The sequence below is a fragment of the Cygnus atratus genome, chromosome 4 (genome assembly GCF_013377495.2).
Source record: "Cygnus atratus isolate AKBS03 ecotype Queensland, Australia chromosome 4, CAtr_DNAZoo_HiC_assembly, whole genome shotgun sequence".
NCBI lineage: Eukaryota > Metazoa > Chordata > Aves > Anseriformes > Anatidae > Cygnus > Cygnus atratus.
The window spans coordinates 44,919,229-44,945,397 of NC_066365.1; the positions used below are offsets into that span (position 1 = coordinate 44,919,229).

General features: G+C 38.1%; 1 protein-coding gene and 1 pseudogene across 2 annotated transcripts in view; one reads left to right on the forward strand and one right to left on the reverse strand.

Annotated features, from left to right (window-relative positions):
* LOC118252062 (protein transport protein Sec24D-like) overlaps window positions 1-26,169 on the forward strand; it is a 197,784-nt pseudogene that overhangs the window by 43,857 nt on the left and 127,758 nt on the right.
* SYNPO2 (synaptopodin 2) overlaps window positions 1-26,169 on the reverse strand; it is an 89,474-nt gene that overhangs the window by 2,836 nt on the left and 60,469 nt on the right. The window contains exons 3-4 of one of the 2 annotated variants that reach the window (XM_035546796.1): window positions 21,130-21,923; window positions 15,742-17,924 (exon numbers count right to left, since the gene is read on the reverse strand). In XM_035546796.1, the coding sequence (XP_035402689.1) occupies window positions 15,742-17,924; window positions 21,130-21,923 (2,977 nt within the window). Of the gene's footprint in view, window positions 1-15,739; window positions 17,925-21,129; window positions 21,924-26,169 lie in introns of both variants that reach the window. The other variant, XM_035546806.1, reaches the window with a different exon arrangement.

Here is a 26,169-nt window from a genome sequence, read left to right on the forward strand (position 1 = left end):
TTTTAATAGAGATTCCAGTTCTGAGCCCTGTCAGTACTTTGTAGGATTACAGAGATGCAGAGGGAAATGATACTGTTGAAGGAACTGTTGCATAAAATGGATGGTATTTCAAGACAGTCAGATGAAACACTCTGTTTAGTCTGTCACGTTTAGAGAAAACCTCCAGAGTTCATTAAGTTGCAGAGGTATCTTTTTGGCCTAATCATCAGTAATAAAGCAGGAGCTGATTTTCTTTGACAGAATTTGATCAGAGAGCAATGAGTTAGGAAAAGTATTTCAGTACTATTTCAAACAAAATGTGCTGTTCTATTATGTTACGAGGACAGGAGCTTGTAAAAGCAGCAATACAGTATAGCCAAATGTTCACATTGTGGTGAGTTCTACAGTTTCTTAGTATGGGTGATATATCAGATTCAACAGAAAATCAAGATAATTAGTGGAAAATAAGATACTATTCTGTGATGCTGGAAACTATTCCAGGGAGAACTTTGTTATTATATAAGGCAAAGAAAAGGAACTTGCAGGGGAGAACTAAAATGACCTCCTAGAAAAACCCTCTGCATGAATCAGTCAATACAGTATAAAGGAGCTGGCACAGTTTTGACAGCCAGATTCAAGGAAGAGTGTTTTACTGTCTTGATAATCTCTTTTGTCCTTAATTTGTAAGACGTCAATGAACAAGTGTTTGTACTTCGAGTCATATCTATCCACAGTGCCTGTAATGTTATGCAGATCATAAGTTGAGCATGTAAGAGTTGTTGCAGAAAAAGCAGAATCTTGAATACTGATAATCTGGGGGATATTATTATATCTTTTCAGTTTCTCCATATGGAAAAAAAAAATCAAGTAATGTGAAATACTTTGGACGTGGAAGATTTTAGTCTCATAGGAAATATAAATCTTTTCTCCTTTTAGTTCTGAGATTCTTCTCAGCTTTTGTGCAGTGTGGGTCTGCATTTGACTGGAATGCTGGAAAGTTGCAGTCAGTAAACTGGAACATCAGTAGTGTTTTGAGAATGAGGTTGGCTATACTAAAATTACTTGAACTCATTTTTTATTTCATTTTTAACTTTAGTTAGGCTCTCAGGGATAAAATGACTACGTAAGAATCCAAGTAGTTCACACCCTCTCAAGACATGAAGAACGTTTCATTACGTAACGATGGCTTTCCTTAGCTACAAAAGGGATTTACTCAGTGATCACTCTACAAGATGAAATTGTCTGTGATAGATTTTTTCCGAAGAAATTCAATTTAGACTTCCAGGTAACTTGGAGCAACTGTTACAATTTACGTGGCCAGTGAGATATTGTGCCAATTTATCTGGAAAAATGTATTTCCTTAAAAGTTGATAAGTATTCTCTTTTTCTACTCAGAACCCCAAGAATAGTTATTTCAGGTCTTGTCCATTTTGCCAAATGACTATTTGCATTTGTTACTGCTGTCAATTTGCCGGAGTAACCTATGCATTTTTTTCATTGGTCTCCTGGATCTCACATAATCCTGTTAATTTCTGGACTTCATCTTCATAGCTATCATCAGAGAGATTTAATTCTGATAGAAAAACAGAGCAAGTTACCCAAAGACTTGTTTCTCTTGCCCCAGTGGACAGCTTTGTTAGGTGCCAAGTATCTTGTATGGAGACTAGATACATAGGATACAGTGGACACATTTAGTAAGATCTCCATCACTGAAGATAATCGGTGATTACTTCATTCTGGATGGTTGTTCAACCCATATCTAAATCACAGCAACAAAATTTGTGCTGCAAGATCAAACTGATGACGTATGGTACTGTCAGATGGATGATTCTCATCTATAGGCAGTCCTTTAGCATACTTGATCCTGTTTTGGTATTCCTGAACCAGTCAAATCTTCTCCTTTCCTACTTAGTAGCTTGTATTTAGATACAGTTCTGATATTAGGCTGCTTTTTAACTCTAAAACGGCTGTGAAATTGGATATCCATTTCTTCCACATTTTGTAGAGTAAGGATTAATCTCTACTTCTCTGAAGGAAGGACTAAATAATATGAGTTTTTAACAGTTGTTTTTCAGATAGTGAAAGAACGAAATCTGTAAGGGAAAATAGTGTTCTAGATGATTTACCTGGAAAATGTCTGAAGTAAGTGGGAAGCACTTTGCCCATTCTGTAATGGTCAGAAGGAATTGGAAGAAAAAGTTGAGAGAGACACCCACTTTCTGAGATAATACCAACCTCCAGTTGTAGTGTTGTGTCTGGCTGTCTGGCTTTTGATGGGGAGGAAAAGTGGACCAATAATTTTTGAAGGAAAAGGGTCTTGTTGGAAGGAGCTGACTAAATTCTCTACCCTTCCCAAATAGAAGAAATGATAACTATGCTGAAGATGGGCAGAAGGACATAAGAAGGTTTGAAGACTCTGGGGTCCCAAGAAGATGAAAATACATTTGACTAAAGTGAGCCTTAGTTATTTTAAATTACAGCATTCCTAAAATACATAGCAGTCATCATTATCTCCATTCCAGTAAGCTCAGGGAGAGCAAAACAACATTTTATATGAATTTTATCTTTACTAAATCTAGGAAAATTAAATATTAGTTTGGGCCTGAAACAGTTCTGTTGAGCTTTGTAAAGTGGCTGCAGCTTGAAACAGTTATAACCCATTGGATTCAGAAGGATATATTTCTAATTTTCTTGTATCTTTTACAGAAAATTACAGAATTTCTTTCATCACCCTTGAAAGAAATATAGCAAATGCATCAGTTAAGTGCACTGTGCCATAATACCTCGGTGTTTACCTTAAGAGGGAGGAGTTTAGTCTCTAAGTCTACTCACTAAGATTCTTATGGTAGTATCTATTGTAATACAAGTAGTCTAATAGCAGCCTGCACAGCAGATTCTTGTGTACTTAGCTGAATAATTATATAGGCATTACATAGTGACATACTATTGGAATCATTTATTTAGTTCAAAATTAGAATATTTCTACCTACTTCAACTTTATTCTAAAACTGAATAATCTTTGGCTTCAGAATACTTTTCTCCACATTTTCTCAGACTTTGTGGTAAATAGGTTTTATGTATTTGTAGAAAAGCATGTTTTTCTAAAATACAAGTGTGTCTCAAATGTAAGAACTGAGATATGATTAATATTGCCTTGTTGTCATTGTGCTTAATTTTCATTGTCGGTAGTGGTGTTCCTACACTGAAAGCCTAGGTCTGAACATTTCTAAATACACAGCAATCTGCTTTTGATATTCATAGACTAGTTTTTATCAGAACTGTGGTGTTCAGCCCCTTTGAAATGACAAACAAAATGTGGAATTAAGGCAACATTTAATCACTACAATTCATCATTCGTTTAGTGGACAACAACAGCCAGGCATACTGATACTTTCATTTACTTTCCCTTCCTGTTTAATTATTGTAGATAAATCTTTTGACATGAGTGCGCTAAAAGGAGTGCACAAACCCCTGATCATAAGTAAGACAGTGATAAATATAAAGTGCAAATGGAGAATGATTATTCTACCCCTGTCTCCATTAAGCTATAAGAAAATCGCAAGCAGAGTGTTAGAGATCTTCCATTCTTCTGCCCAGCAATCAGAAATGGGAAGGAAATTTCCCCAGAGAAGGGAAAGAAAAGTGATGTGCTACCAGAATTATTGAATTGTCACATATTGTATTACTGTACTGTTGTTGTAAAACATTCATTACAGTACTGTACCAGCATTCAAAGTGCTGCAGAACAAAACAGAACCCTATACAGTGATTAATTTATGTTTTTCAATTGCCTGATGTGAACCTTTTCAGAGGGAAAGGTCTTTTCTAAAATAGCTGTTAAAGGGGAAGTGATTCTTAGCTGTCAAGAAAAGGAAAGGCAGTTCAGAGCTGTCCATTGCAATCACAGAACCCTAACAACAGCTACTGACTGCCCGGGTGTCTATGCAAACAGATTAAACTTCAGTGTTAGGTTAACATTGATTTTAAAAATACAAACTGTTTATAAACTGGTCGGTGAAGCACACATTTATTGTACCACAAGCGCCTTTAGTACTTATGATCCGTGTATTAATAACTAGAACTAAAACAAATATAATATTACTCCCCGAAGTAACTTTTTCAGTATAAATAAATGAATGTAAACACAGTACTTATGAAAATTCTGTGTACACATACATGTTTTCTTTTTCATTGTAAGTGGAAAGAGTGTGAATGTGTACCTCTGATTCAGTAAAACTCAAAAACCTGTCATTTGGAACTTAATGATTTTTCAAATTTCTTGATAATTAAGAAAAGCTGAAAGACAAAAATGCAATATTTGGTTTCATAACACAGTGCAAATATAAATGTCAAAAGTTAGAAAGATCTTTTTCATTTTACAGGCCAAATGGGAATGCAAAATGCTACTTAGTGAAATGATTTCACAATAACTTTTTCTGTCTCAGGAGGTGCATCTTCTTAGTAAGGGAAAACTGTTCATATGTTTACCTTCTGAAACTGCCTTTTCACCAGTTAAGGGGACATAGATTAAAAAGCTCTATTTATAGCTCATATATTATAAAGTTCATATATTAAAATGCTCTAGAAGTAGCTTGGGGTCTTAATATTCCATGTCTCAGTGAAACTCTGCAACACAGACGCTTATCTGGTTGAGTCGCTTTAAAAAAATGATTTAGGTTTCTAAGTCATTATGGCATTTTTATTTTTGTCTTTTCATTTTAGTCATGGGCCGTAATCCCATATCAACGCAGGTTCAAATCAGAGTTAACATTAGCATCTGGATAATGTTTATACCAAAAGGGAACAAAGGAAAAGGAAGTGGTTAAAACAATTGGACTATTGTAAAATGTGACTCTGTCTTTATAAAAAGCTCAGTGATGCATTTGTCATTTTGCTTTCTATCAGCTTGTAATTGCTACTTCAGTTAGAGATCAAACTCTTGAGAAAATGGTAGGACAAAATAAATAATACCTGATTTTTATATATTTTTATGTATATATCTCTTTTCAAATCTCTTTCCATTTTTTTTTAAACAGAAGATAATCATTTAATGTTTTTAATCTGATTTATAAATAGAAAGAAGACATGTTGATTATCTTATTGTAGCTTATTTTCATCTGAAAACACAATTTAGACATTATATAATGAAAAAAAATAAAAAAGTCTCTCCAAAATGCTGCCGGCTCTGGAGTAAATACTGCAGCTACTTTACAATATAACTACCAAAAATTTGGAAGTAAAATTTAAAATCCTGGAAATAATTTATAGCAGGCAAAAGGAAACTTGTAAAATTGGAATGCATCATTTTTGTCTGCGGGGATATTAATGACTGGAGAGACAGGGAGTCTTACCTGTCTATAACAATTAAAGCCTTGTCAGTAGCTATACTAGGAATTGTAATAGATTAGAATCACATTGTGACAAATTCTGTTTTTGACAATAAATTCCTTTTAGTTGTCAAGTAATGGTTGAACATAAAAATATAAAATTGGCCCTTTACTACTGCAGAACACCTACAGCACACATGGAACAGAAGGGAGAAAAGTGTTGCTAACCTCTCACTTGTTATTGCTCAGTTTGCTTCTGTGTAAATGAAAGAAAATTGGTGCTTTCTGTTGACATTTAATATTTATCAATATATGATTATAAAAATAAATACAATTATGTCTATAACAAGCAAATAGCTGAAACGTTTTTGGCAAAAGGCATCTTAGTTTTCCTTGGAAGGGACAGTTTATTTCTGGTAAGGAAGAATATTTGCTGCCACCTTCTGGACTTCAATATTACAGTTTCGAAGAAGGTCTTAGAACATGAAGCCTTGCTTACTTGTGGATAAAAGTTTGAAAAACAAGTGCAAAGTTGCTCCTAGTTTCCAACCTTTCTATTTTGTATTGTCAATTGAAGTGTTTAAAATTAGTATTAAATGAAGACAATGGATTTTTTTTCTAAAATCAAATCAAAACTATATTGAATATATTGTGATTCTTGAAGGGCATGGCACTATTGTTTCTGAACATTTCCAAATGAAAAGGTACATTATCCAGTTCCATATAATTTTCTTATCAAATATTCCAAAACAAACTCTTTAGCCTTGTGGTTTTTCTTTCCTATTTACTTCATCCCAGATGATTCAACCATCTGACATGCATTTTAACCAAGTGAACCTATATGGCTCAACAATTTCAAGGAATGAGAGTGGGGAAATGACAAAAAATTCTAGCCTCCTTTTCCTTGAAAAGCAGTACTACTACTTCATGCTTTAGAATTGTTCTGAGACTAATCCCCTTTGTGTCTGAAGTGTATTCAGAGTTGCCTATTTATATCCAAGCTGAAAACCTTTCAGTAATTTTAGTTAATACTGGCTCAGCAGGAAAGTCAGGCTCAGTAGGAACACCTTGTCTGTTACTCAGAGAGTTCCTGAGAGCTCAGGACAACACTGATATTCTGTTAGGCGGCGGGATTCTATTCGTTATTACAGCTCTAAGCTTCTGTATGTTGTGAAATGTCTGGGCACACACAGGAGAACAAGGAGACGGACCTTCTGCTTTCTCTGCCTGTGTAAACTGCAGGCTTTGTCTATCTCCACAGGCTGGAGAAGTCACTGAGGTGTACCACAGCTCCTGCACTTGCTGCACAGCTCAGTTTTCATTCACAAAAAAGTACTGTGCGCAGGGGTATGGTGCATACCCATGTCACAACACTAGGGCTGAACACAAGGCTGCACACTGACTGATCAGGACTGAGGTGCACTGCAGAGCATGTTGCCTCTTGGCAAAGCTCCAGAGCTCCTGTTTGGCCCAAGCAGCTTCAAAGGGGAAAACACCTGATTTAAATACGGGGCAGCAAGAAGCAGAATTTCAACAGGCTGGAAGAAACAGGCAAGGGAAGGACAGAGAAGAGGCTGGACAAAACAAAACCAGGATACAGGAATACTTGATGCAGAAGGAAAAACTGTATTCAGCACTGGCTTGGAGAGTGATGAGACTAGGTATTGATGGCCAAGATTCCCGAGTTTGGATGAGAAGATTAAGGAATAGAAAATTGACCTGTGTAGCTTGCAACGAGTCTACGATTTGGAGACCAGGACAAGAAAGAGGTAAGATGAAGAAATGGGGCCATGAAGGCACATTGGGGGAAAAGAACCTGTGCTGACTACTGTGTACTTTCCTCTAGAGCTCCAGAGAAATTTAATCCCTGGAAGAATGGAGTTTGTCCTTCCTGGATCTCACTGATGTCAGAAAAGACTGCAGAGCCACACCAGAAAGCTGTGCCATCCTCCCAGTGGTGGCTCACAGCCAGATGTCAACATGCACTTGCTGCCATTTACTGTAGTAGCATGATGGCAATTGTTTGGGGTGGTTCAGGCTATGCTGGAGGACCTTGTTGGTTACAGTGTGCTATATGGTAGTTTTCTGGGGTTTGGTTTGTTTAAAAAAACCCTTGGGTCTTAAACACACGAAGTTACCTTGAAACAATGGAAGTAAAGTTGGAAGGTCAAATATTCAAAAGCATCATTGGCCAGTGCATATGCATTTTTATTACATTTCAGGGCTTCTGCCCCATCCAGTGCACTTTCAGGGTTTCTTTTAGCAAATACTATGATTATATGGTAAAGGAGTATATTGTGTGAAAGATGCTTTCACTGGGTGGATTTCAGTGCTGGTCACTCAGTATTCCCTTCTCTGGGCTTCCACCTGGAGACCTGTAACCTGTGAATACTCATGGACTGATGTTAAGGAGAACCATGCTTTCGATATATTGACTAGTTCTTATACTATGATCTGAAGATGCTGAATGTCTTGAACTGGACACCCAAGGCTACTGAGTTTCCTAATATCAATGCTTCCATCTTCATTTACTCATTTGTAAAATGCAGTGGTGTAAAAATGAATTACAGCTTCTGAATCAGTTGAATACTAACAAAAAAATCTATGAGGAAATAAATGATTCTGTATGAAGAGCATAGTTTGAAGAGTGCACATTAGATAAGAAACGGTGCTAAGCACAGAACAGTGTCATTACAAATCAGTGAAGAGCTATTCATCAGTTGAGCAGTACCATTCTGTGCCCCGAATTGAGTTAGGAGTTCTACGGGGAAAAAAAAAAACACAAATCCTTGAGAGGGCTGAAGTAAGGTGACACATTCGTTTCAAGTGCCTCATTTTGCAATCTAAACAGTAGCGTTTAAGACTTTTTTTTAATAATTGTATACGCATAAGGGTCAGGCCCTGGCTTTGGTAGCTTTCCTTTAGCAGGACCAGGTTGGTCTAGTTTCCCTACCAAACCATCTCTCTGAAAGTAATCTTAGGATGAGGAAATATATCTGAAATGCTTACAGATGTGCATCAGAGTACAGCACAACTGCAGATGTATATCAACATAACAAGTCATGTTGCTCCTTCTCATTTTGTGGAATCATTTGAATTTTTAATGGAAAGCCATCATGAAAAAAAAAAAAAATCTCATTTGTCATACCTCTGCACTTTCTGGTATCAGCCAAAGAAGAAGAAAGAAATTATGTGCCAGTGGTTTCTGAAGAAATTCACAGCCCACTTTTCAGTTCACAAAAGATTCTTAGGTAGCAAGGCTAGGACTGGCAGAAATACCCATATATATCTAAACGTGGTTATTTAACCAAAGAAAACAAAACTGCAGACAGATATTGAGGTTTTCTTGTCACCACATCTTCAACTATTTAAGGCTGCTTAAGCTCCAATTTTAAGCTATAGAGCTGATGTGGGAAAATTACCAAAATTCCAGGAAGAAATCTAAGTGTACCCAGATGCCCATCCTTTAGTTTTGCTCCCAGTAGTAAAGCCATATACCAACAACAACCTGCACAGTGAGACTGTGAGAAGTAGCATTCTTACAGATCAAAGAAAAAATCAGTGGCAGTTATTGATGTTTTTCTCAATTAGGGGAAAAAAGTATATTTTCTCAAGAACTTTCTTTAAAATTTGAAAATATTTGTCTATAGGTTGTTCCTGTACAGAAACCATTGATTCTGATATAAGTATACTGAATTCTTAGCTTTGAAAACAAGTAAAGCTCATAGTGAAATGAGTGAGAGTGGTGCTCCCTGGCAGCCTTTGTAACCCAACATGTGTTACAGTGGTTTGGAGGGTATTTTATTTCCATAATGTTCCTCCTTTTCTTCCGTATGTTCTGCATTTCTTAAAATAGTCAAAGTCTCTTGTTTTGGGTTTATGTGGAAACATCAAGAGTAGCGATCCATCTGTTCCACAATTTAGTGTTTATGCCTAATTAGAAATGACTTGTTTACTTTTGTAGCAACGTATCTTTCCATTGTCAGAGTTATGTTTTTAAGATGTCTGTCTCAAACCATACAATATAATCAAGGATTCTTGTTTAAAAACACTACTGATATATTGATTACCCTGCACACAAAGCCTTCATCTACTTAGTCCATCTGTAAGCATGGTTTGGTAAGTTATTTTTCTCATTGCAGAGTTTCCTCAGCCTAAGAGAGTGAACAGTTACTGTTACAATATACTTCCATGTAACTTAGTGAAAATTTCACATGCATTAAAATTAAAAACATTTTGTCAAGATCATTACAAACAAGAATAGATTTTTTTCCTCTGAAAACCGCAGAGTAATGGGAGGCTTGATTAGCATGGTATAAAAAACTAAATAAAAAAGTTTTTGCTGGCCTTACTTAAGGAAGCCAGTGTTTAAACCATGGAAATATCATTATGTGGTTAGTCTTAGTTTGTAAAGGAAGAGCTCAAATCTGTCTCCGTAAAGATCCTTCCAACACATTCCACTTAGCTTCAGGATTACTGTTTTAATCATTTGATAAAAAACCTAAAGTGCTTCCTGTAGTAAGCATCCAGCCTGAAAAGCACTTGCCAAACATAACTCCTCCCTTATATAATTACATGCAAAAGTAAAGTTTAGGATAAAATAAGAGCAGTCATTGTCATGGGTACTATGAAGTTGTGAAGGTAGCACCAAGTGTGTCATGTAAATATCAGGTCATGTATTTTCCCAAGAAATCTACCAGCAGTAAGTTCAGAGCTTCTGAATCCACAGGTTTTTTAATATCTTGTCATCAATTTTCTTCTTTGCATAACATTTCTCTTTCAAGCTGAGTAGATTCATTAAAAAATAACATTATGCCAAGCTGTGAAATTAAGGCTTGCACTTGCCATGCCGAACTCACAAAGCGATCAGTGGAATCTCCTGGGTGTTTAACTTCAGGCAAAGTTGTATCATGGTTGGTTAAAAAAAAAAAAAAAAGTAATATTGAAAGGGCAGATCTTTTTATAACCACTTGTTTTGTGTTCTGAAAGCTAGGAAATCTGGATAAGGATCCTGGAAAAAGAGAGGAGAAAGATTTTGCAAATTGTTAGTTGCAAAGAGTGCTGTTGTTTCACTGGTATTTCCCTACCTCGTGGTGTACAGAGGATTCCCACAGAAAGGCTGGAGCAGCGGGACGTGCTGGAAAAGCTGGTCCTGTGTTGGGGTGTTGGCCCGGCTATGTGGTAAGCAGTGCTCCTCCCAGATCACCTCATCTGGTATCCAGTTCTCTTTACACTTGCATCCCACTGCTGATGGGCATTTCTCTCTACTATCTTTCATCAGAGTTCACTTCAGCACTTTCAAAAACTGTTGTGTATAGGAGCTATCTGGGATAATATGTTTGTATATCTTTTGCCTCTCAGAGCAAATGTCTATTGATACGGTCGGCTTTTATTTTTTTTTTTTAAGCTCGCTTTTCTCTTTTTCCTGGCCATTAGCATTTCCATTTTTTCACAATACCTTTTTGTAAGTAGACAAAAAAAATCATGCCCAGTGATATGAGCGCTCTGTCATCCAAGAACAATCTAGCAAATTTCAACAAAAGGCTTTAAGTTGTCAGTGCAAAATAATTAAGCCCTTCTTTCTGATTGTTTTCTTCTCTTGTACCTTCAGTATTTCATAAACCTGTGATAGATATTTTATCCTTTGCAGTCTCTGCTCTGGAGTTTTCTCCCCATTGCTTGGCTCCTTCTAACCCTAGTAGTTTTTTCTCTCAAAATTTCTGCTCTGCCACTTAGCAGTAACTTTCCTATATGAACCACATGCCAGCCTCTCACTTCCTAATTGCTGGAACCTGGTGATACCTTAGCCTCATAGTATCCCTTTACTTCAAATACAAATTTGCATGAATTCTAGACATTCATTTTAGGGTGAATAGTAACAGCACTCTGTCAAAAGGAAAACTCATTGCCGCATGATTGCTGTGGTGACAGCAAAATGGGTCACAACACTTTTAGGGCTGATTTTATGTTTTGATTCTGTCTCAGATAAAGTTAGGTATATTTTGGGTCAGTGCAAGAAAACTTTGGACAAAAAATGAACTGAAACCTTTTGGTGGCTGATATTTTAATGGCATTGGCTTAATCTCATAGTGAATCGTCTGTGCGTCTAGGAGAGAAATGAGCATTCCCTACTGCACACCTTGCTGTGAGTGTATTATAAAGTCCCAGTCCATCGGCCAGGTGCTTTTGGAATCAAGTGGCTTATTGTCACTGGATATTGTCACGTCTTAGGACACTGACAAAATTATTTCTTCCATAAGAGAACAGAAAGCAAAAGGATGAGATGTACTTTTAAGAGATGGTATTGTTTACTCTGTAAATGTTCCTACAGAAAAAAATATTTGAAATATTTTTCTGTTTGTTTCAAAATATGTTATCTTTTGCCAGTCAGGAACTTGGTAAGAGTAGTTTCCCTGGAGAAAGGGAGAGAAGCTACACAGGTTTTTTTTCAATAAATAAATGTTGTTTCTTATTTTTGCTACAAAAATTTAACTTCTTATTTAAAAGCTATGCCTCTCCAAGACAAAACTTTTAAATTCGGGTTTTATAAAAAGCAGTTTATAACTGAATCATGGAAAAGCTGTCTCGAATGTGAGATCTCAGTCGTGTGGTGTATGGGCTCTAGTATGGGCTATAATCAAATGTGATAAATGCAACATAAAGAACAAATAGATCCTTTAATGTGAACGTATTAGAAGTATTGTTATTAGGAGTGGCCTAAAATTCTATGGTATATATGCTTACAGAGTAAGCACGACAATTGCATTTTGGAGCTTTGTCATATTATATTAAAAATTCTAAAAGCTTTTTGAAAAAAAATTATAAAGGTTCATTTTTCTCTCATAGAGAAATTTCAGATGGCTCCACTCTATGCAAACAGTCAATTTTCTTGCCATTTCATCTATGCTTAATGTCATCTTTACCTTTTAATTAGGACTCAAGGCAGTGAACAGCTTAACTTTCTTATGAATATCTGCTTCATGAGAGATTACACCTTGGATAAAACTGTTAATTTAAGTAGGCCAGTCTTCTGAAATATTAATAAGAATTACAGACTTACCTGATCGGTAAAAATCTTGAAGGCAAGTTGGATCCAAGCACTATGCATGTAGGATGGTGTATGTATAGGGTATTGAATTCAGACTTGGTCTTTGAATGGGATTTTCAAAAGATCTTTGTTGAATTAAGAGCACTACTGTCACTGGGACTTTTGCTTTTAACTCATATTGATGCCTTAAAAAGCCCTCCTGTCATTGCTATAGGCCATACAAAATACCTGTATTTGAGTAACGGCAAAAAATACAAATCTGATCAAGATCCAAATTTTTAACATAATTTCTTTTTCTTCTGTACAAGGTAAAGAGAAGATAGGCTAATAGCTTCATTCTGTACTGCAATCACAGAAGCTAACTTTATGTTTATAGTTGTCAACATGAATATTATTTAGACAACATCCTAAGTAAAAGTGTGGTTTGTGCTGTTAATGAAAGAAATAGCTAAATGATTTTCAAGTTGATAATTAAAGTAATAATGCATATTATTTCTTACATGGAAGTGGCATGTAGGCATATATACATTAGATTTCAGTAATCCACACATTTCATACAGGATATTCAGGAGATGTTGACAATCTCCAAAAGTTACTGACCTGAGCATGATAGAACCTGGTCACCATGCCAGGTAAGGCATACATTTTATCTTTGTGTTAACAAGATGTATCTTGTTAGTAGCCATGTGCATCAACCTCAACTCTTGTGGTAAAAGTACAAAACTGCTAAAAATCTCCACATTAGGGAAATATTCTTGAGGTGGTAAGGTGAACAAGTACAGAAGTGTGATTATAATTTGCAGGTGTATTTTACAAGAGGAGACTCTAGGTAAACACATGTAAGGCAACATGAGGCTGTCTGAAAGGGATTAGATTTCTATGTATCTCTCTAGTAGCACAACCCTTATCTTTGACAGGGTATCTTTATTCCAAGGGAGAAAGGAAAGAAGGAAGGAAGGGAGGGAGAAAAGGGAAGGGAAGGGAAGGGAAGGGAAGGGAAGGGAAGGGAAGGGAAGGGAAGGGAAGGGAAGGGAAGGGAAGGGAAGGGAAGGGAAGGGAAGGGAAGGGAAGGGAAGGGAAGGGAAGGGAAGGGAAGGGAAGGGGAGGGGAGGGGAGGGGAGGGGAGGGGAGGGGAGGGGAGGGAACAGGAGAAGAGGAGGGTGAAGGAGAAGGAGAAGGAGAAAGGGAAAGGGAAAGGGAAAGGGAAAGGGAAAGGGAAAGGGAAAGGGAAAGGGAAGGAGAAAGGAGTTTTCATATTAACAGAATTACATAGAAAACAGATTTCCCTTAAAAGATACTGTCAGTCTGTATATATAAGTGAAACAAAGCAAAACATAACAGGAAAAAACAATGACCAAACCAAAGAAAAGAAACCCAAACAGGCAGAGAAGAAAGGGACAAATTTAATGGTAGAAGAAAAATATAGATACTGACAGTGAAAAACAGATTGAAGGGAGATCTCCAGAGGATTAAAATATTGCTACTCTGTTTCCAGGCAAATGTAGTGTAATTCTTTCTTGAGTTTTCCAAACTATTTTCTTCAAAATTTCCCATCCTTGTTCTGAATTTTAAGAGAGAGGTAGATCACATGGTCATTTTCTTCTAATGCAGTCAGTATCCCAGTCCAAATATTAAAGGAGAGAGTGAGATTTTGGAGATCCAAAATTTAAAGTGATTTTTGTTGACTTGATTCCAATCTGCATTTTATATGTCCAACCAAATTATTATTTTTTTCAAACTTAATTGCTGTTTGAGTTACCTTCATGGGACCAAACTAAGGTGTTTTTTTCATACTGGGGAATGCTTTCTTTATTGAGACAGAAAGTTCTACAAAATCTTTGTGCACCACTATGATATAAAAGATCCATATTTGGGTCTGTAGCTTGCTGGATCATAACTTAAATATGCCAACAGATTCTGCTGCCTTTACTCACAGAGTGATGCTCTAATCTTATTGCACATCTCTAATCTTGTTGCACATGGGATGGATTTTGATACCCTTACTTGTGTCAAACAACGTTTTGTTTCAGACCCAGCACTACTGATGTAAACAAGACTCTTTACAGAATAACATGATAAACTGTTCAAATATAGGCCCTTGATTTCAGCAAGATGTATTCATTGCAATATTATACAGTAGGTTTCAAGACTACAGACTCTTAAGAATTTTCTACAGTAGCAGTATTTCAATCCTTTGTACCGAACACAAGAAGTAAAAGGTGAAAGTATAAGACCAGAGTAAAAAGATTTAAAGTGGGAAGAAGAACTGTAAATCCCAAAGTGAAATTAAGAAAATACGTATGACAGACCAATAGGAAGACATGGCAATATTTATGATTTACTGTTAAGTGCTGATTTTTGTGGCATACGCTACTCTGGTTGCAAGAATCTTAAATATATGTATCCCTTCAGTTCTCAGTCATTGTGCTTTCACAAGAAACTATTGCATTACATTGCAGCTGCAAAACCCATCTCACCTCTCTGACCAATATTTTTAATTTAGTAGTTTCTATGTTAAATGCTGGATTCAAGGCAAACTTTGGCTAAAAATATGTCTGCGCTTGGGATGTCAGATTTCCCCAAAATAGGAAATCTTAGTGATTTTTCCAGCTGTCTTTCCACCTCCTTTAAATTATTCTTCTGCAGAACACTCTAGCATCTCTTATAGCACATTCTCTGTGAAATCACAGAGGCAATTCATGATTTTGGATCACAGCTGATCCACATAACTTACAAACTAAGCCCCTGACTGATCAATCAGATTTTTGTGGAAGGACCTTTAAGCCAGGACAGATTCTGACTGAATTCAGTGGGGCTCTGTGCATACCCAAAGGTCTATCCAGCTCTATTCTGCTAGTGATCAGTCAGAGTCTAATACTTTACCTATTTTATACTATGTATGTTAGTAATACATGTTACTATTAATATCATTTAATAAGGCACTTTAAAAAAAAAAAAAAAGTCCTCAAATCCCTAGGTCATTAGGACATAATTGGTGCAGAAAGAAAGCTCTTTTCTATTAGTTTGACATACCAGGAATACTGCTTACTGTTGTTTGTATTGTAGTCATCTTAAAGCAAAAACCTAGTGTCCTGCTTACTTAACACGATGGTGTGAATTAATTGCAGGATGTTATGTGTATAAAGCATCTGATATTATGCTTAAATATCCTAAAAATTTTTATCTATTTTGATTCCTTAAAAAAGTTCAAGTATTTTGGACCCAGATTTGAGGTGATACATCTGAAGTTATTAAGTAAGCTAAGGAATACTACTGGCACTCGTTGTGTGCCCAGTTACCACTGCAAACAATTAATGCATGGCAAGCAAAGTGGACACTAAGTTTCAGCTGTAAGGTTTACTCTTCAATAATTGATGGCTTCCACACCTGTGCAGTGACGCCAACTTTCTTTGCTGAAAATTTTGGCCTCGGAGCAGTAAACAAAGGGGAAGTGGTTGTTTCCGGCTTAGAAAATGCAGAGTAGCCTGTAGGTGAATAGGACTCATTTACTAGGGTAGAGGCATTTGACTGATATGAAGGCTGTGTACTGTAGGCTGGCACGGAGTACACTGAAGATGCCCGGGCGTTAGTAGGAGAGCCAGCACCAGGTGGTCGTAAAGACAGAGCTTGCTTTGAAGTAGGCAACTTTGATGTCTGCTTAATAGCTAGGCTTTCCTTAGTACTTGGAGGTTGAAAAGTAAATAAAGACGCATCAAGTTGGTAAGGCTGATGTTTCATAATATCCAAGGCATTGAGACCTTTCTTAGGTTTTCTTTTGGTATTTTTGGTAGCAGCAGCAGACTTAGAGGAAGGTTTGGTAGCAGCAAGAGGATAAGATGGGCTGTGGATGGGATTGTAAGCTACAGGTGGAGGTGCTCGGACATTAGATGAATATTTCCAAGAAGCTGGTAAAGATGGAGTTGGAGATGAGGCTCGTGCCATGTTTGCTTGCACAGTCTCTGAATCGACCACATACTTCTCCATTCGAGAGTGCCTTCTGGCAAATAGTTGTGCTCCTTTTCCACTCATAGCTGGTGGCATCTCAAAGGGCGTCTTTGTTTCTCCAGCACTTGGTGTGACTGGTGTCTTGGGTGTGTGGTTTGGACTCGCTAGCGTTGCCTGAGGCCCTTTGAAAGGACCAGCGAGGTTGAGAGTATTTGGGGGATTGGCAGAAGGAGAATGAGGATACTGTGGGGATTTGAGTGGTGCAGGGTACGCTGCCTGAGGTGAGGCTGGAGCTGGGAAAGAAGGAGCCTTGTTAGCAGCCACAGCTGGAGGTGACCAAACGGGTGAAACTGGGGTACCAGCAGTAGGAGAGACCTTGACTGAAGGCTTTGGAGCAATAGGAGGAGGGGTCTTTTGTTTAGATGCTTGACTCTGCATAAAATTGCAAGCTTCTGCTCCCAAACTGAGGTAGTCTTCTTCAGGTCCTGACTCAAAACCAGCTCCAGTACCCTTTTTGCCTTCTGTGTTGTGTACGAGGGACAACAGGGCAGGATTAGGATTTACTTTGGGTGCTTCTTTGAAAGAGAACATAGGTTTTGATGTGCTTCTTCTCTTTGCCTCTTGCAATATCCCAGTTCTTTTGGCTGGCACGGCAATCCTTTCATCTCTGGATGCTATGCGTTCGGTTGGCTCTGTGAGTGACCACACGATTGGCGCAGCTTTGCTTGTTGCAGGAGCTGATACGGGTCTGTAAAAATTCTCAGGCGGTGGGCTAATAGAGCAGTAGGGCGGGGGTGCTGGTATATCTGAAAGAGGACTAGTGACATTTCTTGTGGGCGAAAATGGTGCAGCTGCTCGGTTTTGAACCCCAGAAGGGAAGGGTTTAGCTGTTCTATTCAAAGATGCTGCTTTTTGAGCTTCAGAGGACTGAAAAGAGAGGTTTGTGTCTGGTGCTAAGCCAAACCCATTTTGTTGTACAATTTTACTATGATTCTGGCTGACGTCTGTGTAACTTTTGCTTACACAGGTCTGCTGTCTTGACATTTCTTCCTCTTTTGTTTGGTAGGCTGAAGAGCTTACTTTCTGGAAGTTCTCTGACATGGTGACTTCCCTTTGCTCCTCTGCATGCCCTGTGCGTGCCTTCATCTCCTCTTGCTCAGCTGTGATCTGATCCATTCTCTGCCGTCTCTTGGCAAACATGAGGGCCCCTTTACCTGTGCTTTCTGGAAGCGTCTGCATCTCGTCTCCACTTTTTGTCTTCTTTTCCACCTCAAGTAGACTGCTATCCCAATCAAATGTCACAATCTTGCCGTCGTTGTCAATGTCAGAAAAGAAATCTTCATCTATTTCTGACTCACTCGTTGCAAGCAAACTCACTTCAAAAGTGTTTTCTTTGTCCCCCTCTTCACCTTCACCTTCTTCACCCTCGTCTTCGTCACGTTCTAGCTCCCCAGTACCGTAGCTCACTAAAGTATATTTCCTTGCCCTTTGACGACGCTTCTTGAACATCAACACCCCCTTGGAATTGGGATTGGGAGCTGCTGTCAGCAGCAATGCAATACTTTTACATTTAGATTTGGCTTCTTTGACCTGCTTCTCTGACAGGCTCTCACTTCGCCGGAGTCCTATGGAAAGAATTGAAGTGCACATTTAATTGCATGCAACCCACAAAAATGCAAGGAGTATATTAGCAAATAGTTACACATCTGTCTATAGTGAAATTTACCGACTGTCCCTCTTCCCCGTATTAAAACATTTCTTTTCTTGTGCATGGAGAGGTTGTTATGCTGAAGCTTTGCCCACAGTAGCAACTGTGGTATAAATTCCCCACCCAGCATTCTTTAGTTAGAGGCACACCCATACAAATTCAAAGGCTACATCTCTTTCTTTGCTTCAACAGGAACATCACATGTGTCCATTTCTAATTTCTTCAGTTTTTATTCCTGTAAGTCATCTCAGCAGCAACAGCTGGACAGTAATTTCTTATTTATTCAATTCAAGTGTTTGACCACAGTTCCTAGGCTTACAGAAGAGATTCACAGCCAGCCAGGCCCATGTCTGCTTAACATCTGAGAGCAAATGAAATTGTGTGTTATGTCTGATGGCGGTAGCAGCTTCTGCCATTTATGAGTTTATTTTACTCATATGCATTTCAGAATGTGTATAATTGATAAAAGTAGGTACCTTTATATGCATTAGCTATTTAAAAGCAAGTATATATCCACAGAGTCATGCAAAGAAACTATTAGCATCAACTTTCAGCCCCCTGGAAGACAGTGGGAGTTTGGCCCCACAGTACACAGTTGTAAAAATGTAAAGCAGGTTTCAGTCCTTTAACAAACTTAACTTGCCTGAAACATAATCCAAAATTGTGTAGGATATAACATCTCCAGAATATTTATTTTTAAAATGTGGCAAGAATGAATACACATTTACAAACGGAATGGAGGAGGCTCAGCTAACTTGTCAAGAGTATTCACTACCATGCATTGGTAATGTGTATTTCTTAAAGTATAAACTATTGGTTTTCATCAAGTCATGTGGAGCAAGAATATACACAGCTGTAAAGCTGATAGGTGCACTGTACGCCAGCATGACTGCCTCACTGGCCTCTCCCTTTTAAAAAGAAATGATTTAAAGCTGTTCCTGCCTAAATCAATGGTCCCCTTCCAGTTAAATTCAAAAGGAAAAAGTGTGCCTCTGATATATGAAAACAGAACAGTACATTATTTAATATCTTCTGTTAACATAAATAAAGCAAACTGGTTAAAGAAAGCCCTGTGCTGTATTTTCTATTAATGATCCTTTTAGCTATGTCAGAGGATGGGACCTGATACTTCTCCTATTAAAGAAACTTGGAGTTTTGCCATCATGCCAGATGACAGCATGACTAGACCAATGGTTCTCACAAGAACCTATAAAAGAGAAAAGAGCGCGGTGTCTGTACCAGCAATTTGTAGTATTTTATTTCAAGAGGGCCAAATCACGAAATCCTTGGCTCACTCCTTTGACAAGCCAAATGCTTACAATAGTTGCTGGAGACATTTTCCAAAAGTATGGCCTGTAGCATTAGAGTGACTCTGCAGCGGTCACCCTTCAGCATGTAAGTTCCATGCTTTCAAATAAGCTACTTGCATCAGCAGTGACTGTTTTGCCAGGAGGGGGATTCAGCAGATACTCAGTTTTGTGGAAAGCAAAAATTGAGACTCTTCATTTTAATAGTGTATCTTTTCGTAACTCATCCCTGTAATTACTTAATCAATAGATCGGCAGAAGAAATATTAATCAGATAAATATAATCTGATAACTGTTTACAGATAAAATTTCTGCTGAGATAAAACACCTGTAATAAATATTCTTCTGTAGTTTAAACTTAAATGCTGTGTTATAGCTTTTAATTTTACAGAAACATGTCTTATATGTGTGGTATTTGCTGCATTCAGACTATTACCCTGTGATGGTTTTAATGTGTAGATTGTATTTTACAAATAATTATAAAAGCAAACATTTTTATAGGTAAAATTGATGGTTCCTAATAATAATGTCTGCCACTAGCTTAGCAATAGTTGAGAATGACATAGTTGAGATGTGAAAAAGGCAGAATATGTCCTACTTGAAAGAAGAATATATCATGTAATAAGTAATTTGTTCTGTATATTTTTGCCTCCTTGGAAAAGCAGTGCAAGTAATTCACTGAGAAAGACATGCACAGTCCCACAGCTGGTTCTAGCTACACAGCCAAAATGTAAAGTATGTGCACTCTTTTTATATGGTCCATTTAATATGCCAAAAATATGTGGATTCGATACAGACACTTAGGCATAAGTAACTGCTTAATCCACTTGCCAATAAGATACAAATGGTTATCATGCTAAAAATATGCTTACAGAGGAATTAGCAATGGGTTAGCAGGCTAATTCCAACACTGCATATAAAATAGCTTGTTGCTACAGTATATCATTGCATGCATTCAAGCAGCTTTGCCATACTGTTACTAAATCCCTGGACAGGATTCTTAACATTGTTGGGAAACACAAACAAACAACAAAAACAATAGAAAAGTCCCAAATTAATAAAATAATAAATGATTTTTACATATCTACACTCAACTGATACTGGATTCAATTTCAAGTGTACTTTCATGTAAATTTCTTGGACAGATTTTGGAGTTGACCTCTGGGTTTGGAGTCAGAAGAAATAGTTCACTTTACAGTCTAGAGAAGACTGACAAAACTGAAAGGATCATGTAACAGTTATACATATGCTAGTGTCTGTCAAAATCTCTTCTGCAGACAACATCAAGCGTTTCTAATAGCCTTTTTTATTATCAACTTTTTATTATCAAGAGCAGAAGCATGGCTTTGATTTTAGATGATGGAAATGACGACAAAGTTTTTGCTGTAAAAGGAGAAATCCACAGGATTCATTTAGATGTGTGCCAGCAACTTTTTTTTTTTTAATATTCTACAGATTTCCTTTTAATGTACATGAGAAGCCCAGCAGAATTCATCCCTTTTTGGAGATATAAGTCTATTTAGTTGGACAAAGTCATGAGATAATTTCAAAGTGGAAGTCTACCAAGCAAAATTATTCAGCACAGTTAAGGCATGGGTATACACTTGGCTCATCAACAGGAGCATTGCATTACTTTGAAAAAATACATAAAGCAAGAATAGAAACATTGTTTAGAAGACAAAGAGAGAGGAAAGTTAGAAAACTGCAGAAAAAAGTCAACATTTTTTTCCTAATGCGATCTGAATTCTGAAAAGATGTTTCAAGTTAGAAAAGATACCCTTAGGCAGTGTGAATGATTAGATGGGATATACTTACTTGCGTGCCTCGCCCTGTGCTTGAGAGGTCTGTGATCCCTTTCCGAGTGCTGGTTGTCTTCTCCCTGCTCTGTGCCTTCTGATGAGATTGCAAAGGAGAGGAGGGAAGGAGGTGCTTCTGACTGCCCTCCTTCCACTTGAGAATCAACACACCCCCTTTCAGCTAGAGACCTGGGTGCTTCCTTCTCCCTGTCTGAACAGTCTAGGATCACCTCCACCCTGGGGATAGATGGAGCTGCACCTTGGATCCTCTTGACCTCTTTGCCACTAGAAAATTGGACTACTTTGCTTGACCACTGGATGTTGCCCTCTTTCACACCCAGGGGAATTGCAATTACAGGGCTAGTTCCATCTTCTTGTACAGTGGGTCCTCTCCCTGAAGGGGCGCATTTTTCTGCCCCTAGGAGAGTCACAGCAGGAGCATTGGTGCTCTTGTGACCGTCATTTGAGAGGGACAACTGCAACTCAACCATAGTGCCTGGCCTTCTTTCTTCTCTCTTCCCTCTGAGAGCAGACTCATCTGTCACAAGCACTTTGGAGGTGCCTATCACTTTAGGAGCAATTCTGTGGCTTTGTGTGGTCTGTTGTTTCATTTCAGAAAAGTGTATGTTGCTTTCTCCTGCTGCCTGGTGAGTCTCACTGTATATCTCTGTGATGCATAAGTCTCCATGGGGTATCTCTTTGGCTGTATTAATCTGTAGTGTAGCGCTCTCCCTATAGTCCTCATTTTTTATGTTATCATGCTTTCCATTTTCTCTTTCAGCACTCAAAGCTTCATTTATTCCACTGGAGGATCTGCACATACATAAACAAGTAATTCAAGAAATTAAGCTGCTGTAAGTACAGTAATTGTAAGTACAGTTACAAAAGCAACTTTTGTATAGTATTTTTCCCCTAACTTAATTGTGGTACCTGCAAGCAGGTCCATTTAAGTAGAAGAATTTTACCAGAATGTAGAGGTCTTAAATTAAAACATCTTTGTATATTCCAAAATTCTTCAAGTTAACAGTTCGGTAAGAGGGAAATTACTTTATTGCTGTAGGATAATAACTATGATCCTACTACCATCCTTCTGCAGTATTGAATCATATCATTTCTAACATCAGTTTGCTTTCACAGACACACTTCTGTTATAGTGATGCTACTGAGGCTTCTAGGACAATACTTCTTCATCTTTCACATGTGCATGAGAAAATTAACTTTGCATGACACCAGAACTGTGCTTTTTTTTTTTTTTTTCGGTTCTGTAGCTACTACCACAACTGCTTTAGGCACCTTCCTCACACACAGTTGCTGTCTCAAGTAGTTTACTCTCTAAGGAACAGATAAGAACTGGATGAGGATAAGAGGGAGGGAGGAAGGGAGAGGGAGGGGATTGAATACTTAAAATACACATTCAAAGAATTCCTGTGAGAATCATCATCCATATATATCGTGGAATAATTGAAACATTCTGGGCCTGTTCTGGTGATCCAATGAGACAGGTTACTGAAGCCAGACAATATTTCCTAGTTATGAAAAAAAAACATATTTCTGACTGGCAAATATGACTTTGACTTCCTGAAGCCTCCTGCGTACCTCACTAACTCCCTTTTTTGAACTGTTTATTCCCCTGGTCCAGTTGGGCTATGTCATTGGTTTTATGACTCTTAGTGTACTCTCTAGCTTCCTCTTTCAGCACTCTGAAAAGTAGTGACCATACTGACTATTTAGTACTTTAAGAATAAACCTTTTTCTGCACAAGACTGCAACATGCTATTAAGGCTTTCTGTAGACTAGAAGGTAGCAAAGCACTTTTTCAAATGAGGGGAGAGGTAGGTACCCTCAGTAAAGTATTCACATCAAGTACTGTAGTGTTTTCTGAAATCAAAAGCAGGTCCCAACTATTCTGAAACTTTGGAACCCCCTACAAAGAAAGGCTGGAAGAAGTGACAGAAGAAATAAATCTGTCAGTATACTGAAGAAGCTTCAATAACACTTGCATTTCTTGCCATGTGGCATACTGTTTGTAGTAGTGTGTGTCTGCCTCAAATAGCATAAAATGTATAACGTCCATTAAACCACATATGGAGCTACATAAAGGTCAGACAGATTGTGATTTAGGGAGCTCCTTGTGAGGGCTGCTGGATTCCATCACATTATGCTATTTGGGTGATCAGTTGCACTGCTCAAGTACAGATAAATTACAGAAATCCATAAACATTTCCATGTTGGATATGAGACTGGGGGTGGGTCAGCTAAATGTTAGCCTTTATTGGTAGCTGAGTGATTGTGTGTATGTATGAGAGAGAAAGATTTCCACCTTAAAAGGCCTTTGCTACTTATGGATATACTTCTACTCTATATAGACATAAATGTGTATCCATGTGTCAAGAAGCAGAATACTTGGTCTGATCTCTTTTTTGTTATTTATGATTGTTTTGTCAAATTATTATTTTTGTTTCAGGTCTTTCCAGCTCACTGCAGGAACAACATCCCTGGTATAATTCCAGGAAGGAAGCAGAACTCAAGGAGTCAGTACAGCAGGGTTTGTCTCAGAGTCATGTTTTACTCCCTACATGGTGCATTTCATTTTGGTATGCATTGAGCACACTCCCTGCCTACCCCTAGAAATTTTGTTTCTAGACTCAGCAGTAGCCCAGGAGTTGCTAACACTGATGTGAAAAGGGCAGGCTGGCTTTTCTGTCCCCACTCTCAATGTTTCCTGGATACATCTGTTCATCATTTGTTGGGAAGGTCAGTAATATGCTTCCCTACATGGCATCTGGAGGGTGCTTGCCCTGCAGGATGTCTCTTTCCTCTGATCCTGCAAACCAAAGATTTTGTGGGCATTGCTGGTCAGAAACTGACTGTGGTTTACAGGAGATCAGGAAAACTTTTTTAGACACCAAAGCCCCAGTAGCATTTCAAAAACTACTTTAAAAGCTATTTTTTCTATTTTTCTATTTTTTTTCAGTGAGTTCAGTAAGAGCCAAATTAGGTCAACAATAAATGCTTTTGAAAGTCTCATCCTTTGTGTAAATACTTCAGGAACAGTCAGAAGCCTTCCAAGAAGAAATACTCTTCCCTACTAGCGAAATAAGTTTGGATGCAGAGATTACCATTGGAATACCACTTTAATTAGGCATTATTCCTTCCTTATGATATCTAGCCTTTTCATGAGATGGCTACTCAGGAAAGGAATGACTTGCTTCTCATTGTTCTCTAAGAGTGTGATAAGACACTTCCTGAAAAATCCTTCTGGTGGTGGTGTTGATGGGCTATTAACCACAAAGAGTGTGACAAGGGAGGAGAAGCATTTCAGTTCATTCTTCCCTGCCAGGGAAGGTACTGACAGGAGGTACTGGGAGTTGGGGGTGATGAGCTGATGAGAAGAAATTCACAGATTCTTGTAGTTAATTCCTTTAGAATATTTTAGTCACTTTCAGAGCAAGCCAACTGTTGAGCAACTGCAATTTTCTTAAAATTTATAAGAAACACAGTTTCATTCCATGAAACACTGAATTACAGGTCATAAACACTCTGGTTTGATTCTGATTTTCGGGACACGTATTACTGTTCACCATACATTCAAGCAGAAGCAGTGGAGTGAATAGAAGTTGTGCAGGCACTTTCAGCTAGAGCATAATGTGGTTCATACCAACTGAAATGTCAGTTAAAGAGCAGCAGCAAACTAGGATTCAAAGCATATGGAATTATTTGTATGGCTGCAAAGCAGGCAGCCAGTCAGCCACAAATATAATTTTCACAAGTACATTTTCAGTTGTCATGCTATGAAATAAAAACATTGGAATGCAGATATCACATGAGGAGCACTCAGATGATACACTGCTGAACCAGAAACAGGAGGTATGCACTATGTAGAAGGTAAGCTGTAATGTTCAGCTATCACTGTTCCCCTGATCTCATCACATTGATCCACTGCTTAGCCGAAAACAAGATGCACAGACAGGCCGTGCAAAATGTCTGTTATAAACAAAATGAATATTCTTTCAGAGCATTTTGTTTTGAAGGCAGATTGTGACTTCAAACTCCGAGACACTTCGGAAAAGTTTCCCTTACACAGGTTGCAGAAACCACAGAGGAATGTCACTTGCTTTTTTCGACATTCCTGGTAATCACAGGCAAGCGCCTTTTTGCAGCAGTGTCCTTTCAGCCTTTCCAGTGACACTGCTCTGTTAGCTGTTGTGATGAATCCTGGCCCTGTCTGTCCTCCTGCTTCTGCATGTGTGAGAGCAGATACAGGGAACTGCAGCAGTTCAACAGGGAGCCATAATTCCTTACAAGGAATGGGAAAGTCTAAGGTCTTTTCTTCCTCTTTTAACCCACGCTGAAGGCAGTTCAGACTTCATCTTATCTGAATGCACAAAGTTTGGGAAGAATGTGCTCACTGTTGGTGGTTCCCAACTCAGGACAGCATATGTTAAACTGATGACCATTACAGAACCCCCTAGGAGTAGACCGATATTCAGTGAGCAGTAATGCTTGCTTGCTCATAAATTCACATGAAGGTTCTCTACTCTAAGAAGCTCGAAGCATTTTCGAAGAAAAGTAAAATTCACTATCACCGATTTATAAATGGAGAAGCTGAGATCCAGAGAGCTGTAAGTGACTCGCCCCACCTCATCTAGTGAAGCGATAACGGCTACAAAAATAGAATTCATGATTTCCAGACCCTCTCACCCTCCTGACTACTCACACATGTTGCCACCCAAGATGACCGTTTGCCATGTCATCATCAAGGCATATCTATGTAACACACTTTCTCCATCTATACAGCCTTTGCTTTTTGTAAGCCTCACTTCCCTATCTATGGGGAATAACAACACTTCACTACTTCAAAGGGGTGGAGAGAATAATTGAACTCAAGACCCTGCAGTATGCAGATACAGTAGTGGATACCTTGTAAGTAGCAAGGACAGTTAATAAGAAATAAAATTGTTATATTTGGAGACTGGATTCTTAATTCTGTGCCTGAACTGTGCTGTTTGAATTATATACCTTAATTCCTTCAGATCAAATACTCTGTCTTCCCTCCCTT